The sequence below is a fragment of the Dioszegia hungarica genome (genome assembly GCF_025882075.1).
Source record: "Dioszegia hungarica strain PDD-24b-2 chromosome Unknown MKK02contig_8, whole genome shotgun sequence".
NCBI classification, from domain to species: Eukaryota; Fungi; Basidiomycota; class Tremellomycetes; order Tremellales; family Bulleribasidiaceae; genus Dioszegia; species Dioszegia hungarica.
In genome coordinates, this window is record NW_026515770.1 from 3,185,474 (window position 1) to 3,201,694 (window position 16,221).

The following is a 16,221-nucleotide window of genomic DNA, read 5'->3' on the forward strand; positions in this document are numbered from 1 at the left end:
TAGCGATTCCAGAATCCAGCTTGTATTGGAGGTGGCGAGAAGGAGGGGAAGAGCAGTCGGCGAGAACCTCTTATATCATATGTTGGTGATGGGGAATCTCGAATCGGTCGAAAGGAGTGTTGCCAAACCTTGGCTACCATCCGTGCCTGCTTAGAAATAAGGCCTCAGTTGGGTGAGCGAGTTTGATCAGCGCAGGAACCTGCGCCATTTCCATGCTCTCGATTGAGGCGGGGATCATGGCCATGTCGAGGGACAGTGCCGCGGTGGATATCATCCTTGTGTAATGAGCTGTTAGATGGAGGGGTAGGCTGCAAGTGGCCAGACGGTCCAGAGCAGGAGTAATCTCTTCGTCGTCGAGCGCCTCTTCCGGTTCGCGATCGTCTGTCGGCCAGTAACAGGCGAGCTACATTTCGCTCCTGCTTCCTGATTTGCGGTCCGTTCTGATACTATCCGGGCTGTCGACCGTCGGCCGAGGTGGACTTGTGCTACCGATGATAAAGTATGGTCTCAAGCCACAACCTATCGCCTCGCTCGAGCTGCTGAGCGTGTTTTGGGTGAGAAACGTGATCCGTGCGTCAGGCGCCAGATAATGGCTCAGACATGACGTTCAGCTGCTTGAGGTCTTGCTGTTGCTCATATACATTGATCACAGGGAGACCTCGGCGCCCAACAAAGATGAGTCGCCAGCTCTCAGCTAGTACCTCCCGCGTGCAGCGGTCCGAAATGAACGTATTCTCGAACGACACAGGCCGATCAGGAGCGCTCGGAAAGCGGGGTGCGACTGAAGCGGGTCTTGATGAGGGTATGTAGCCCTCCCTATGAAATACGTATGGAAAGCTGATGATCAGACCCTGCAAAGATGAAGCGTGACCTTGCTAGGGCTCAAGCAAAGATTGCTACATTGGAGCGGGATCTCTCAACGTCAAACAAGCGGAATAGGGAGATGGAGGCGGAAATGACGGAGCAGCGGGGGAAGGGAGAGGTCGTTCGCGCACAGAGGGACCTAATCCTCAAGGGAGAGGCGAATGAGAGAGGAAGAGGAGAGGAGAGAGAAGCCAAGTTTGCAGAGGACACAGTGAGCTTTCCTCCTCGCTAAAGAAAGGTTATAGCTTATGCTAGAAACGCCTGAACGGCCGGCTATCAGAGTATCGCACAAAATACGAGAAGGCCTCATCCAGTTTGGAAGCGCTCAAATCTGAGCATGACCAGACTATCGGTCGCCTTGCGGCACTCAAGCAGGAACACGTCTCAACGGCCAAGCGGCTCGAGGGGGAGCTGGGGGACGCAAAGAGACAGGTGGACTCGCTCAAGTTATGGCAGCGGAGGGCCCAGGCTCTGACTATCGATCTGGAGGAGCAGAAGAGGATCGTCGCAACGCTCAGAGGCGGGCGGGATGGTGAAGGCGGCGAGAAGGAAGGGGACGAGGTGTTGCGGAAGGAGTTCAGGCGTGAGCTCCCCTTCTCGGTTGTTTGATGAAGCAGAGCTGACCGTCAGGCCAATCTCAGCAATTCTTACTGCATCAGCAACAAGCGAATAGCCTCAAGACCGAGGTCACAGAGTTGAGGCAGTACAAGAAGCAGGCGGAAGCGGCCGAGCGGGTGCAGAAGGAGATTGAGCGGGATTTGAGGGAACAGATTTGGACGTTGCAGGAACAGCTGGAGCGTTCTCGGAGGGACATGGAGTGAGTTGACATTTTAGAATAGTGGCATTCAGCTCATGCTCCAGCTCTCTTACCCAGACCTTCCCATCATCGCCCGATGCCGCTCTCCCCGACGCCAAGACCCTCCAATCACGCCTTTCGTCCCTTTCCGCCCTGCACACACAGGCAACATCCGACCTCGCCCAGAAAGATAGCGAGATACGAACTCTGGACGTCCGCCTCGTGCGGCAAAGCGACGACAGCCGTGCTGTCATTCAGGATTTGACCAAGAAGTTGCTGGAAGCGGAGCGGGAATGTCGATGGGCGAAAGAGGGGCGCGCAGCGGCCGAGAAGGGAGAGGAGTTTGCGCGCAAGCAGGTAGAGGCCTTGGAGTCTAGCTCGGTAAGGTGGCAGATGCTTGTGACCGAACGAGCGATAGCTGAAGTAGCAGCGCCAGTCAGGGCCTGACGGAGTGTCATTGGGGGACCATACTCGGCGCGTGAATTACCTGGAGAAGCAGGTTAAGCTATATAAGGCTGAACTGGAGGCTGTAGCCCGGGACTCGAGGGAGCTGGAGGATCGTCTGACTCAGGGAGCTGGCCTTGTCAAGCAGACCATGCTGGATGAGGCGCAGACCAAGGCCGACACGCTTCAAGCAGGTACGCACACTCTACCTTTGCTGTTGGGACCAACTGATAATGCAGACATCACCGCCCTCCAGTCAACGATCGCCGAGCTCACCACCGCGAACACCACACTGGACGCCGAAGTGACTGACCTGATGCGCCGGGTTGCATCAGGCGAGTACAATCCCGCCACAGAGCGCTGTATCGAATTCGCCAACAATCCCGCTGCAAAGGAAAAGACCATCCGGCGGGCTGAGCTGGATCAGCTTCGAAGCGAGAACGAGGCGTTGATAGAAGAGATCCAGGCGTTGGAGGAGGCCAAGGGGCTAAAGGAGGATGAGGGGTATGTCCCGCGGGCGAGCTGGGAGAGATTGCAGCGGGAAAACAGGGAGATGGAGATGGGGCATACGAAGCGGCTTCAGCGCTTGAAAGAGGTGGGTCTCCCTCCCAGTAAAATTGGTTGTTGGTGACACTGATGGTCAGATCTTCAGTATGAAGTCCAAGGAGTTCCTTGAAGCCGTCTACTCCCTCCTCGGCTGGCGAATCAAATTCGACGAGTCCGGCGCCGATATCCGCCTCACTTCCATGTACGCTCCCAAAGGCAAAATGGGCTTGACGCTCAAATTCGCCAGTCAGGAAGGGCACTTTGGGACTATGCAAATGACGGGCGCGATGGCGAGGGGACTGGAGGAGGCGCGGACGTTCTGGATCGTAGAGAGGCAGAGTGTACCGGGCTTCTTGGCCCAGGTGACGACCGAGTGCTTCGAGAAGACGACGATCGGGCGGGCGGCGGGGTACGTTGGGTTAGAATGAGGAGGGGCAAGGGATGGGTTGTACATAGGGGGATGTGATGCATGACGATGGGCACTTCCTGCTTCTGATCCTTCTTCCGACTATTTCAGAGTAGTCACTGATCACCGGCCATTCCGGGTTGGCCAAAGAGTCAAAGTGTGAGACCCACCCTAGTGACCCCACCGAAGCTGAAGTCTCAACTCCACATTCCTCAAGTCTCGACCGGCTGGACCGCCGACTTCTTCTCTTTGTTCGTCGACTTTTACCTCAGACTGCACGCATCCTGCGTCCCTGCATCCACCTCCAAACGACTCATCTTCGACGATCGCGTCATATTAGGCATACACTGTCAGATGTCGGCCCCGCAACCCTCGTCCCCGGAAGAGCATGATCCGCTCGACCTCACCTCCCTCGACGCCGACTCCCTCTTCACGGCTCTAGGCGCTGTTGATCTGGTGCGTCTTCTTGACAGCCCCCCAGCGCATTTCCACGCCGTTCTATATCCTTGCTGATCACCTCTAGGCCATTCCAGACCTACTTCTCTCCGTCAAACCCGTTCTCGCGCACCTGACATCCCCTACCCCCGAACGCACTGCCATAACAGCCAACAAAGCAATAGAGGCATACATGTCCACTCTTGACGTACGCCTACTCGTTCACACCCCTATCCCTGCCGTGGTATCAAAAGTTGACCCCAGCACAGAAAATCCAGTTCATCCTCCGTCAAACGGTCTACTATCTACGCGAAACGAGAGCGTCAACTTCTGCGCTGAGACCACCTCCGGTAGGGTCTATTCCGACACCCTTCTCGGCGAGCCTGCCGGCTGGTACTGGCGTAGGGGCTGGAGCAGGAGCTAAGGAGAAGGCTGCAGTTGCAGGAGGAGACGAGTCTCGCGCAGGCGGCGGGGAGGTTGAGCTTGGGCTGTATGGGATGAGAACGGAGGTGCGGGTGATGAAGGATCTGGAGGAGACGCTGAAGCGGCTGAGAGAGGACCTGAGTGGGAGTCAGGGTCTAGAGACGCGATCTGGAGGGCCGAAAAATGTTGCAGCATCGCAAGCAGATATCACAGATAGATGACATCAATGATAGTTGCCGATTCCGCAGCTTGGAACGGCGGACGCGTATCATGGGATAGTACGAGCGAGGATCGACAGCGACTGATACATCTGCGAATACATTTGAGCTTGCGGAACACTATATGGCGATATAAACAGGATGTTCACCCCGCGAGAGTACAGAGCGAAACAACGAAGAAAAGTGATGAAGGAGGTATCACATAATACGAAATGAAAAGGAGGGGAGGAAGTGGCCGTATAATCCCTTCTACTCAACCCTACGGAGCCTACGCCATCGGTCGATGCTGATCGCTAGAGCCAGGACAGCATCTAGGATCGCTCGCCTCGGAGCCGGCGGGCCAGCTGGAGGTCCTTGGGCTGGATGGTGACTCGCTTGGCGTGGATAGCGGCCAAGTTGGCTGGACTGTCAGTTTGGTTTCAAGCGAACGCGAGGTCGCACTGTTCACAACTTACTGTCCTCGAAGAGAGACACGAGGTAGGCCTCGGAAGCCTCCTGGAGAGCTCCGATAGCGGAGGACTGGAATCGGACTACATCGTAAGCTTTTGAGCGCTTTTCGGCGGAGCGCGCGTGATAACTCACGGTCCGTCTTGAAGTCCTGGGCGATCTCACGGACGAGACGCTGGAAGGGGAGCTTCCTGATCAGGAGCTCGGTCGACCTTTGGCGTCAGCTGAGCGCTCGTATGGGCCAAGAAGCACCTCCTAACTCACTTCTGGTATCGCCTAATCTCACGGAGAGCGACGGTACCGGGCCTGTACCTGTGGGGCTTCTTGACACCACCGGCGTGGGCGGCGGGCGCGGACTTGCGGGCGGCCTTAGTGGCGACTGAGGGGTCAGTAGGGGTACCAAGGGATAAGTGGGTGAGAGGTGTATATCAGGCGAGGGAAGGAAGCTGCCGCAGATCTTCAAGCAAAGGTCCGAGAGGGACCTGCAATGGCGGGCAAGAGAAGACAGGAGAGGGATATGACGGAGAGGGTGTGAGGGAAGGAAGACTCACGCTGCTTTCGGGGCGCCTTACCACCGGTGGACTTTCGTGCGGTTTGCTATCAATGTCAGTTGGAGTTCCCCGAGGAGTCGAAGCAAATGAGGTATCAGAGAGTCAAGGCAGTCTTGAGGGGAAGTAGCAGGCGAGGAGACAGGAGGGATGGTCGGGGAATAGGTGTGCGGAGGTGGGCTGAAGTGGAGGAAGGAAGCAGGGGATCTCCAACTTCAACCTCCAGGACCCGCTGCCGCCGTCATCGCCATCATCGCAGTCTATGCATCACCCCTAGGCCATGCACAGCTTCTCGTCTCCATGCCAGAAGGGGATGGGTGTAGATGAGAAGGCATGTCATGGAAGAAGGGGGGAGAGGGAGGTCAGAGTGGAGGTTGCCTCCACAACACCTTCCTTCCTCCTCCTTCTTTGCAGACACGATGACTAACCTTGGTTCGCGCTGCATGCATCAGCTTATGCCCTACTCATTCCAGGCCCTCTAGCTGACTTACCCATGTTGCTGGATGCTTGTTATAGGTATTTGTGGGTAGTAAGGGTGTCTTGTCGATATGGACGTATGCGGAGAAGGAGACGTACAAAAGCAAGAGGGGAGGGGGGGATGGAGTTGTTTGTATCAACCCGGCGACGACGAGGGGGCGGTGGCGAAGGCGGTAGCGCGGGGCGGCAAGGGGCCCGTGCACAGCGGATCGTACCGCCGACGCATAGTAATCATTCAACTCGGCGTTATGGGAGTGTGGCGCTAGGGAGCCGGGCGACGGGTATCGGGGAAGACCGGGCTGGAAAGGAGACGGCCAAAAGCTGTTTTCGGGTGGTATGAGGCGCGGAATTGAGCCGCGGGATATGGGCTGAAGAAGGGATAACGGGAAGGGTCACTGTGAGCTGAGCGTGTATGCTGTGGCGTTCATAATAGTACCAATAGATAGCTGGGAATCGCTACTATCCCCAGCCAGAGTTTGAGCATACTTCGATATGCAGAAGGAAGAGCTATACCCAGTCGGAGGCAGAAGTCACTGCGAGAGTTGGAGGACGAGATGTTCGCCACCCGCCACTTTCACTCTTGCTTTCACTCGGCCTGCTCCTTTCCCTACAGCTCTCCTCCAAGGTCTCCTTCCGAAACGTCTTGTGGGGTAGCTGCTGATCTCCACAAGTGAACAGAGCTGCTGGGGCAGCGGTAGAAGGATTATTTAGGTAAAAGGCCTGGACAGCGTAGGACACACAGAGCATTTCGCCCGTCTTCCGCTTCTACTTGTTGCTGCTTTGACCGGCTCTTGGCTGTCATCTAGTCTTCTATGCATCTTATGTACAATATGTTCATTGCCTCGCTGCTATTAACAGAACGCAGAGACCTCGTCGTACCTATCGCTGTCCTCTCATTTCGATCACAAACCCCTCGTTCCCGACTTTCATCGCGAGACTCGTACCTCGCTCTAGTCTACGCGCTCACAGCGCACCACCCCTCCCTGGCGCCTTCACCACCAAGATCTCCCAGCTCCTTCTCGCCACGCCATACATCCACTCCAGCTTCTCGTCAATCTCCTTCCCCGGTCCGACCTGCTCGCACCCCTTGGCGGCCTCCCTTCCCAGGCCGGCAGTGGCGAGATCCCCGATACCTGCCCAAAGTGGTGTCCACTCCTTCTGCTTCGTAGACGCAGCCTTCCCTACTGCCTTCTCCCTCTCGTTCTCGGCCTTGGCCTGAGTCCCCCGTCGGTCGATCTCTACCGCAGTGTCGAACCCAAAGGGCCGGTCCGGAGAGAGCAGCCTCGTTGCGCAGAAGTGGATCACTTCTCTCGGAGTCGATGGGTGTAAGAGCGCGAGGTGGGCGACAAGTGGCGCATGCAGGGCGTGGTCGGTCTCGTGGCCCGTAGGGATGGGAAGCGCCTCGGCGAGGGCCGGACTGGGGGACGAGGGCAGAGGAACAGCCGTAGCGAGTGCGAGAGGTTCTGTCGTGGCAGCAATCGGCGTAGGGCTGGCGAGAAGCACATCCGTGGAGGGCTCATCGTGGAAGAAGCTGTTCTTCCTGCTGCTTGTCTTCAGGCAGGGGGTGAGCGGAGTAAGGGGTGTGAGTGGCGGGGTAGGGAGGTGCTGAGGCAGAGTAGGAGGAATGATAGTGAGGACAGGGACGTGAGGAGAGAAATGGCAGCTCTTGGTGGGAGAACGCCGCTCGTTGCTGACGCTGGGGGAAGCAGGGGGTGAGGTCATCCAGTAAGGAGGTGAAGGAGGTAGCATGACAGGCTAGGGCGTGAGTATGAGAATGACTGAGTACGTGACGGGTGAGTGTGAACTGAGGAAAGAGGAAGATACGGTCCAGAACGTATACCTTATATCCCAGCTGAGAGTCGAGAATCCCTTCATCCGCAGCTCCGTTGCTCATCAGCACCGCATATCGCGCCCTCGATCCCTCGAGGGTCCCACACGCGTAGCAGCGATAGTGCACAACATCCTTTCATACTCGGTCCTCATCAGCTCAACCACCTTGAAGCACAGCCCCGCATTCCCGTCCTCGGCCGGATCCCATCGACGCTCTTTTCTGCGCCGCGCCTGATCCTATACAGCATCTTCTTCTCGTAACTTGCTCTGTCCATAGCTCATGCACTGCCCAGACTTCGGCCCATGAACCTGAATGCATCAGCTCCTTCCTCGTTCCTTGTTGAGTCGGGAATCGTGGAGCTCACCGCCGCTTCTGGAAGCTCATCCACCATTTACTTGGCTTCGCGGCTCGTGCGCCCGTCTGACCGGTGGGCTGTCCATCTGGCCCCATTGTCTGCTCGGGTGGGTATAGGCGGTCTGCGAGTCGGAGGGCAAGCTCTGTGCGGGTCTGGGTGAGGTAGGAGCGAAGAGCATCTACATAGTCAGCGAAATACCTCGCAGTATAGAGTGGGGACTCTGAACATACCGGCATCAGGCCGGCTTCCTGGGGCGTGGTACAAGCTGTTCAACGGGAACCCAGCGTCTCCGGGCAGAGCAAACGAGTCCACCGCGAGTGTTTGAAGCACCTTGGTCGCTTCTTGATACCCCGGAGACGGTCTTCCGGGCGTGGGTGCGAGCTTGGTGAGGCATTCCGAAATGAAGAGGATTAGGTAGATGAGCAGGCGGTCGGCGGGGCCTGGTGGGTCAGCTTTGGCGAACGAAGTGCGAATCTTGGGGTTGCGAAGCTTACCTTTGATCTCGAAGTTTCTGAAGAGACAGTTGGCTCGGAAGCTGTAGGATCAGTACTTGACTAGTCATATGCCGCCTCGGTCGGCACAAGGCGGTAAGGCAGGTGGACATACAGGTCCAAGGCCTCTTCGATGATGTCCGGCTGACTAGGGTCGGCTGGACAATCAGCTCACAGTCTAGGCGCTAGATGCAGCACCTCGGGGAATGTAGCTCACATGCTATGGGCGCCGGTCCGCGCACTTTGGTAGATATAGGCAAGATAGCGGTGTTGCCCACTTGCCGGACCGAGGGATCATCGTTGTAAGAGGAGTGGTAGGCCTGTACAAGGTCAATCTTGTCCCTCGAAACGGGATAGAGGACGTGACCTCCCGCCTTTCGATCACGCTGACGGAACAGTACTCACGGGCATACTGTATGTATCTATGCTATCCGGATTTGGGATGTAAGAGCGCGATAGATAGAGTAGAGAGCATGGGTTCCCCGCAGCCAGGCCGGTGACGCACAGGTCCAGCTTGTTGACTGTAAATATTCCCCCCATTTCTGTCCCGGCCGTGTCCCCCACTCCTTCGCGTACATTTCTCTCTTCGACCCCTCTCAAACCTCTCTACAGGCATCATGAGCACCTCGGCCCGCCCTTCGGTGACTGCCATCGTGGCAGCTACCCTCTCTAATGGCATTGGGAAAGATGGAGGACTCCCATGGCGTCTCCCGGGCGAGATGAAGTACTTTCAGAAAGGTTCGTCTCCCCACCGACTCCACTTCTGACACTCTGTATCGCTCATTGCTCGGCGCTACGGCAGATGACTGACTGACGCAGTATAGTCACTGTCGGCGCGCATCCCTCCGCCCAAGGTGGAGCTGCTTCAACGCAGAATGCGGTCATCATGGGCCGTAAGACCTGGGAGAGTATACCGACCAAGTTCAGGCCATTGGCGAACAGGCAGAACTTGGTAGTCTCCCGGAAAGGCATCGACGTGTGAGCTACCTGGTTGACTCGCCAGGCGTAAGACAAAGCTCAACCTTCCAGCTCTTCTGAACCTTCCTCCTCCTCACACTCTTCGCTCAGCGAAGCCCTCTCCTCCCCTTCTTCCTCCGCCTCGCAGAAGATCTTCCTCATTGGCGGCGCGCAGCTCTACTCTGAGGCCCTTACTGCCTCCCCGCCGATGGTAGACCGCGTCCTCTTGACGCGAATAACGACCGACGTCGAGTGTGATACCTTCCTGGATGATTTCACGAGCCGGACAGCCGAAAATGGGGAAGAGGGAAGGGAGGGGAAGAAGGTATGGCGGATAGCGAGTCATAAGGAGCTAGAAGAGTATGTGGGATTCGAGGTGAAGGAGGGAGAAGTAGAGGAGAAGGAGTTCAAATATAGGTTTGAAATGTGGGTCTTGGCATGAGAATGGAAGCATGCTGCCAATCGGAGTGGCAAGAGATGCATGAGGCATTCCAAGCGATGAGAATCTATTGATGAATGCTTTTGGGTCGTTCGTGTCATAGCTAGGGCAGGCCGGATACTCAGTTGTAGATCTATGGTTATCAGCTACTAGTCACCAAACATTGACGCATTACTCACATTCCAGCTTGACCGCCACTTCCATCCCTTGTGGTCGTTGATGTTCCCATGCACCCCCAACGCCAAATCCTTGAACCACCAGAAGTTGACCACGACCGCCAGCGTCCAAACAACGAACCAAGCGAGTCGTCTTGATTGTGGTCGGTTGTCGCGCGGGTTGCCAAAGAAGAGGTGGTCCAAGACGTGACCGGCAATGAGGACTGCGAACCAGAGCGTAGGGAGCTGAAGGTCAGCATGGCGCAATAATAAGAGCGAAGTGACATACGTAGTGGTGCAGATAGGTGACTCGGCCCATGATCAAGAACGGCACTGAATACGTCAGCTTGAGGGCTGCAGACTGCTGATCGTTCTCCAGCTCACAGTAGTGGAACGCCCAGCCCGCAAAGGCCACCTTCCCAACATGCGTCCAGTCTTCCCACTCTCCGACTTTCCAGTCCTTGTAACCCCTCTGCATTCTCAGGATATACCACCCCGTCATTCCCATGCCCAGCACGAGCGCGATGGAGGAAAACCACCAGATGATCGGTGTTCCAAGGAGGTAGAACTTGATCTGATTGTCGCCCCATCCGCACATCCGGAGACCGAGGTTAAGGAATGGCCAGTCCGTTGGGAGAGAAGCGAGGATATCGTCCTTGTCTGGGTCGGGGACGAGGGCGTTGTTGGAGGTCCACATGGCGACATTGAGGTGGAGGAAGTCGCGCCAGAAGGGGGATTTGTAGAGTTTTGCCGAGCCAGCGGGTACTAGTGGTCAGCTTTGAGGAATGTCTCGCCGATAGCGAAAACTTACGTCGCTCGTTCCAGTGAGACTCGACATTCCAGTAGGTATGAATGTCCTTCGGGTTGTTCTCCTTGTCGCAAGTCACCTCGACCTGCTTGAACCCCCACTGGGGCAGCACCGAGTTCGCTGCTCTCAGATAGCAATTCAGCAGCTTGTGCCGGAACCGCATCCGAGTCGTCAGGGAATGTACCCGCCCGTCCTTCGCATCTGACCGAGAGCGATGGGTGTCGTCTACCACCTCGACGACCCAATGATCCCCCTCATCCCCAATCGTCTCGTTTCCGTACCCCGACACCTCCCAGTGCTCCTTCGTGACCGGCGCCGCAATGACGTGCGAGTGCAAATTGCGGCCCGTTGACGTATGTACCAGTCGGATGGTATCGCCATCAAGCAAGAACTTGACCGGTCCGTCCGGATCGACCGGGTCGGCGCCCCACGTCGGTGTGATCCGCCAGTGGTTGTTGTCGTCCTTGTAGTGGTAGCAGGTGATCTGTTGTTGCTGACTCCCGACGGGCATGGTCTGGACATGCGAGTGGAGCAGACCACCTCCATACCCGTAGTTCTTGAGCGTAACTTTCGAGCCGTAGGCGATTTCCAAGGGAGATTCGGCAAAGTCGATTCCGCGCAGGTGGGCCTGGAAGAGCGAGGACATTTGGGCGTCGCCCGGCCCGGATCGGTTCAAGATGAGGAAGTGGATCTTGAAGCAAGCGGCGTAGACGAGGAAGGGGAGGATGATGAGGGCAGAGATACGGGCCATCCAGTGTTTGATATATGTTCGCTTTGGCATGAGCTGATGTCTCCTCCGCAGAAACGCTCGAGCTTACCAGAGGCATTTTGAGATCCCCAAACTTCTCCCAGAGATCTTCCACGGTATACACCCCAACCATGGCCATAGCGAACATGCCGACCCACTTGACTGAGCAGACGCAGCCGATACTCCATCCAGTGAAGATCAGCCACATCCACCAATCATCCCCGAACGCCTCATGCCGCTGATTGTGGAATTTGACGAGTCCGAGGGTGGTGGTGAAGGTGAAGAAGAGGAGCATCGAGTCGAGGAGGATGAACCGGGAGATGCAGAGCCATCCGATGTCTGTAATCAGCTCAGGACTCCTTGCAAATTTTAGGAGCGAGACTCACCACATAGCACACAGATAGTCACCCAGTGCCGTGTGAATCTGCTCCAGCCCATCTCGCCGGCGGTGAACCAGGCAATGGGGACCAGTGCTACCCCGAACGAAGCGAGCATGACCCGCATAGTCGTATGAGGCAAGTCGGCGGGGTATTCGACGCCTGACTTGAACTCGAATCCCCCGTTATAGCCTGATAGGAGTCCGGCGAGACCGACCAGCATCTTGCCGAGTGGTGGGTGGACGTCAAAGTAGAAGTCGCGGTTGATGTAGTGAGAGCCGAATTTGCCAAAGTGCGCCTGAGATGTCAGCTGCTTGCACTCGATCCAGCAAATGCGGAAGCTTACTTCGTCCCAGACTACATAGTTGGCAGCTCCGATCCGCCAGAACCGGGTGATCATGGATAGAATGGTGTATACGGCTGCCCAGATCCATTCCTCGTACTCGGCGTAGATTCCTTGCTGAACATTCAGCCTGAAGCCTGGACAACACAGAAAGGATATCTCACCCATCCTGATAGCCTCTGCCTTGGTGGTAATCCTCTTCTCCCCCCCACTCCAGGTCCAGCACCATGCGGCTTCCCCCACTTTCCCGACACATCCTCATCCATCAAGCCCTGCTTCTCCCCTGCCCCGTTCAGCCCCTCCTTCTCGCCATACACCTGCGGCTGAGCTCCCACACGCCGTCTCGCCTCATTCTCGTCCGTATGGAACATCGGCAGATGCCCCGTATCCCGATCCGAACTGAGCCCTAGGCTTGGATGCGTAGAATGCGACGAGTTGGGCGCAGAGCCGTACGTCCTCGGATGCTTCAAAGACTCCCACGGTCGAGGATCGTGTATGTCCTCTTCGTCCTCTGCGGGCGCGTCGGCTGATGGGATAGGGCGCGGGGTCGTACGCCGATGAGAGAGCGAGAGGGGGACGGCGGCCTGGAGGGATGCTGAGGCTGCGGAGGGGAGGGGGTGCCTTTGCATGAGGCCTTAGTTCATGGGTACGGCGCGGTTCGTGATCGCGTCTGGGCTGCTCCTAGGGCTGTTTGAGCAGCTGAGTAGGCGTACGAAGGGCAGATGGTGGGTATTTAGCTGTGCAGCAGATGGATGAAGCAGAGGAGGAATGCTGCGCCCTTTTGACGTGTTCATTTGGCTGTGCAGGGACATTTACGTAAAGGGGTCTCCCCTTGACTGCTATCACTCATCATGCACCCATGTCTTCTGCTCTCTTTGCCCTTCATCCCACACACCAGTACATAGCCCACAAGACCTCGAGAGCAACCCAGTCCATCCGCAGATATCTCGCCCGTAGTCCTACCACCCAAAATGTCCTCCTCCGCCATCCCCGACCCGCCAGAAGGGCACGTCCGCCCCGTCGTCTTCTTCGACATCAACATCGGCGAAACGCCCTCAGGCCGGATCAAGATGGAGCTCTTTGACGATGTGGTGCCCAAGACGGCCGAGAACTTTCGGCAGCTGTGTACGGGGGAGCATAAAGTAACGGGCGTGCCGCAGGGATACAAGAAGAGCATGTTCCATAGAGTGTGAGCTGTCGAGCTGTATTGAAGTTGATACGGCTAGAGCTGACAAGTCAGGATACCATCGTTCATGGTGCAAGGGGGAGACTTTGTACGAGGCGACGGAACGGGAAGCTTCAGTATATACGACACACCACAATTCGCCGACGAGAACTTTCAGGTCAAGCACACCGTCCCAGGTCTGCTGAGCATGGTGGGCTACTCTCCTCTTTCTTATGGGCAGAGGAGATGTAGCTAATGCCTTTCAGGCCAACTCCGGACCAGGTACAAACGGATGCCAGTTCTTCATAACGGTAGCACCCGCAGACTTCCTAGATGGGAAGCACGTGGTCTTTGGGCGGGTGGTAGAAGGGATGTTGACGGTAAGGAAGATAGAAAATACGCCAACGGGGCAGAACAATAGGTCAGTGCGGTCCCTGCTACATGCTCCGTATTGCTACAGAGGGTAGCGACGCTGATGAAGCAGACCAAAGCTGAATGTGCGGATAACAGAATGTGGCGAGATGTAAATGCAAGAGACGTCTTGAAAGCAGGGCGAGGCGACCAGACTAAGCATCGGACCCGAAACGAGTCCTTCGTGTGTGGTCCCAGGGATTTGCTGACGCATTCCTGACAGCCTCATGCGGTCGAAGACAACTCACATGGTACTGACGTGACTGCCAGCGAGCTGCCTAGTCGTCGGCTTCTTATTGCTCTTACCGCAATGCCCTTAGAAGGTGCATCTTTTCAGTTCCACCGGTCAAGCTTGCTTGGCGGTCGGGTACGGAGAGAGCGGTCGAGGTCCCGCTCCTCGCCAGACCTGAGGTATACCTCCCACAGCGACGGCGAAGATGGCCGAGCGACGGGCATCACGTGTATAGGTATGTGGCAGGTGTCGGTGAGCAGTCTCCCCACCCTCGAGCGCCGGATACCTACACCGGATAATCCTCTCGCCCTATATCAAGCAGAAAATGATCTACTGCGGGCTAACTGGGTGCCACTCTCCATCACATCAACGTGCGGCACTTCCTCGCACAACATCTCTCGCGATTGCAAACATGCGAGTACAAACCACGTCACAGAACTCGCGGCAGAGCACGGAAGCGTACAGTCACCCCTTACGTCCCGTTGCCCCTCACTGACGGGTGGGACCCGTGAAGCTCACTCTCATGGTACCATTGCACGTCTTGCAGGTGTAGGTCGTCATGACCCGATGTCCCGGGACTTCTAACATGTCTTTCTCCTCGTTCGAATCAGACTGACTCCAGCACGAGCACATGTGATCGGGACCAGCACCGCAGTACAGTGTTTCACTCCACGAATCATCGTTCGCGACGAACCGGATGCTCGGTCGTGCTCCTGTGGGTTGACTCTTTGTGCGCGTCGCTAAAGCAGTATCAGCGCGGTCGCACGTCCCATATGCGATGGCAGACACCGGAGGACCATGAATCAATGACTCACCTGACTTCTCTTCCACCTTCTTCATGTGCGCATCAATGATTGCTTGGAGCCGCGTCGGGTGAGGTCCCACGCTCAGCTTGGTAGTGGTGGTAGCTGCTGACATCTGGCTTGGACTTGTATGCGTGTAGGATATTCTGATTGGGGGCAAGGGGGATCGAGGAGCCAAGAAACTGCCGGCGAGCTTATCACTGATATGGGCACACTGGATCTCCACTTCTCTCACGCGTCATAGGCTGTCCCGAGGGGTCAAGGGGTGAAAGGAGGACAGTAAATCTCGCGTCATTAGACGGGGAAGATCATTCGAGAACACACGGTCGACGTTGAGCCATGCCGAAAGAGAACAGCCCACCTTCTTTCAGCTGGATGCTGCGATAATCCAGGCGCATGATGCGTTGATGGGGGGCTGTGTGCATAAACATCCGACGCGGAATACAGAGCAGCTCACGGTGTCGACGACAGGTGAACCATCACACCTACCTCTGCCTGGGCAATGGGCATGTACTCCGGATTCGCGCACATCGCAAAGTCGACCTTGTTCTGGAAGACCCTCGAGCAATGTCTGCAAACCGTACTGATCAGAAACGACCCATTGGCGAGGTACGCCCCTTTGCGATCCATCGAGCTCGCGAGCAGGTGGGTACACGCGGTATTGGTGCTGGGGCTCGGATGGTCGAAGAGGGTATCTTTGAAATTGGTGCCCTTGAAGACGAGGGTGCGCTGGGACGCGGGACCGATCGTTTCGATGAGACTCACTAGGTCTGTCAGCATGAATACCGACTACGGAACATATGAGGCGGCTCATCTAGATGCTAATAATGGCCTGACAGTGGACATACCCTCTCCATGCGCTCCGGCGTAGTACTCGTCGACGATGTCATTCTGCCAGGTCGAGGCCAGAGGGGCGTAGTGGCGCGCAGGACGACCGGCAGAGGGCAAGACGGAAGGCAGGACGTAAGTGGTGGCAGACATCAAAGCGGTGGCGAATGGGCGGAGCGTCAGTTTGTAGAATAGTGAGGGTGTGTGATGGCTTGGGCACGCAGGGAGATCGAATAGGGAGCGATATATATACATCCCCTTTAGAGCACTTACAGCTCGATCCAGCGCGCAAAGATCGGCCCTCAAGAAGTCTAGTCACGACGTCCGTACGCACGAATCGTCATGAAGATGCTCAGGTTGCTGTCAAAGCCTGATGGTTGGCCTTCTTGCCTTCTCACCGTGATGCAGCAGCCTTATGCCCAGCTGAAGACTAAGCGTGTCGGGAGCTGGATGCAGCGGAACAATACGGGTCCGGACATTCAGTTTGGACTGCTCACGGGTATAGCCCGCCACTGATCGGTCTTCTACAGCACGTTTACCGATATGATGACCCTGACGAGAAAAGGGATGGTTACGTTAGAAGACTATGCGCCTAGGCTCTTGAAGTGGTCAAGGCGATATCCGCGAGGTTGACGTCTTGAGTGGAGTGGGCAGACCTCGTCGGGGGATAGGGT

The 16,221-nt window shown here is 56.5% G+C and overlaps 8 protein-coding genes across 8 annotated transcripts; 4 read left to right on the forward strand and 4 right to left on the reverse strand.

The window, feature by feature from the left end:
* Nucleotides 1-723: 723 nt before the first annotated feature.
* On the forward strand, nt 724-3,078 carry MKK02DRAFT_25105 (spindle assembly checkpoint component Mad1; the record flags this gene model as incomplete). The annotated part of the gene is made up of 8 exons (XM_053086985.1): nt 724-802; nt 849-1,075; nt 1,120-1,467; nt 1,545-1,681; nt 1,726-2,041; nt 2,097-2,298; nt 2,344-2,699; nt 2,749-3,078. 8 exons carry the CDS (start codon nt 724-726, stop codon nt 3,076-3,078), a joined length of 1,995 nt encoding a protein of 664 aa, XP_052946013.1.
* A 332-nt stretch (nt 3,079-3,410) lies between these two features.
* MKK02DRAFT_44941 (uncharacterized protein) lies at nt 3,411-4,135 on the forward strand (the record flags this gene model as incomplete). Its single annotated transcript, XM_053093158.1, has 3 exons — nt 3,411-3,512; nt 3,580-3,699; nt 3,761-4,135. The coding sequence occupies 3 exons, from the start codon at nt 3,411-3,413 to the stop codon at nt 4,133-4,135; spliced, it is 597 nt and encodes a 198-aa protein (XP_052946014.1).
* Nucleotides 4,136-4,443: 308 nt separating this feature from the next.
* Nucleotides 4,444-5,622, reverse strand: MKK02DRAFT_33479 (putative DNA binding protein; the record flags this gene model as incomplete). The annotated part of the gene is made up of 7 exons (XM_053088726.1): nt 4,444-4,532; nt 4,588-4,662; nt 4,715-4,791; nt 4,844-4,958; nt 5,131-5,176; nt 5,556-5,566; nt 5,619-5,622. The coding sequence occupies 7 exons, from the start codon at nt 5,620-5,622 to the stop codon at nt 4,444-4,446; spliced, it is 417 nt and encodes a 138-aa protein (XP_052946015.1).
* A 945-nt stretch (nt 5,623-6,567) lies between these two features.
* On the reverse strand, nt 6,568-7,353 carry MKK02DRAFT_33480 (uncharacterized protein; the record flags this gene model as incomplete). The annotated part of the gene is made up of 1 exon (XM_053088727.1): nt 6,568-7,353. One exon carries the CDS (start codon nt 7,351-7,353, stop codon nt 6,568-6,570), a length of 786 nt encoding a protein of 261 aa, XP_052946016.1.
* Nucleotides 7,354-7,712: 359 nt separating this feature from the next.
* On the reverse strand, nt 7,713-8,692 carry MKK02DRAFT_44943 (actin-related protein 2/3 complex subunit 3; the record flags this gene model as incomplete). The annotated part of the gene is made up of 7 exons (XM_053093159.1): nt 7,713-7,743; nt 7,800-7,968; nt 8,021-8,230; nt 8,285-8,325; nt 8,397-8,439; nt 8,499-8,601; nt 8,687-8,692. 7 exons carry the CDS (start codon nt 8,690-8,692, stop codon nt 7,713-7,715), a joined length of 603 nt encoding a protein of 200 aa, XP_052946017.1.
* Nucleotides 8,693-8,898: 206 nt separating this feature from the next.
* On the forward strand, nt 8,899-9,680 carry MKK02DRAFT_37064 (dihydrofolate reductase; the record flags this gene model as incomplete). The annotated part of the gene is made up of 3 exons (XM_053089551.1): nt 8,899-9,019; nt 9,106-9,259; nt 9,311-9,680. 3 exons carry the CDS (start codon nt 8,899-8,901, stop codon nt 9,678-9,680), a joined length of 645 nt encoding a protein of 214 aa, XP_052946018.1.
* Nucleotides 9,681-9,798: 118 nt separating this feature from the next.
* MKK02DRAFT_44945 (Dolichyl-phosphate-mannose-protein mannosyltransferase-domain-containing protein) lies at nt 9,799-12,737 on the reverse strand (the record flags this gene model as incomplete). The annotated part of the gene is made up of 9 exons (XM_053093160.1): nt 9,799-9,810; nt 9,857-10,078; nt 10,122-10,165; nt 10,217-10,597; nt 10,644-11,412; nt 11,459-11,727; nt 11,775-12,063; nt 12,112-12,225; nt 12,273-12,737. 9 exons carry the CDS (start codon nt 12,735-12,737, stop codon nt 9,799-9,801), a joined length of 2,565 nt encoding a protein of 854 aa, XP_052946019.1.
* Nucleotides 12,738-13,079: 342 nt separating this feature from the next.
* Nucleotides 13,080-13,800, forward strand: MKK02DRAFT_44946 (cyclophilin-like domain-containing protein; the record flags this gene model as incomplete). Its single annotated transcript, XM_053093161.1, has 4 exons — nt 13,080-13,297; nt 13,349-13,484; nt 13,540-13,694; nt 13,758-13,800. The coding sequence occupies 4 exons, from the start codon at nt 13,080-13,082 to the stop codon at nt 13,798-13,800; spliced, it is 552 nt and encodes a 183-aa protein (XP_052946020.1).
* Between the last annotated feature and the right edge of the window lie 2,421 nt (nt 13,801-16,221).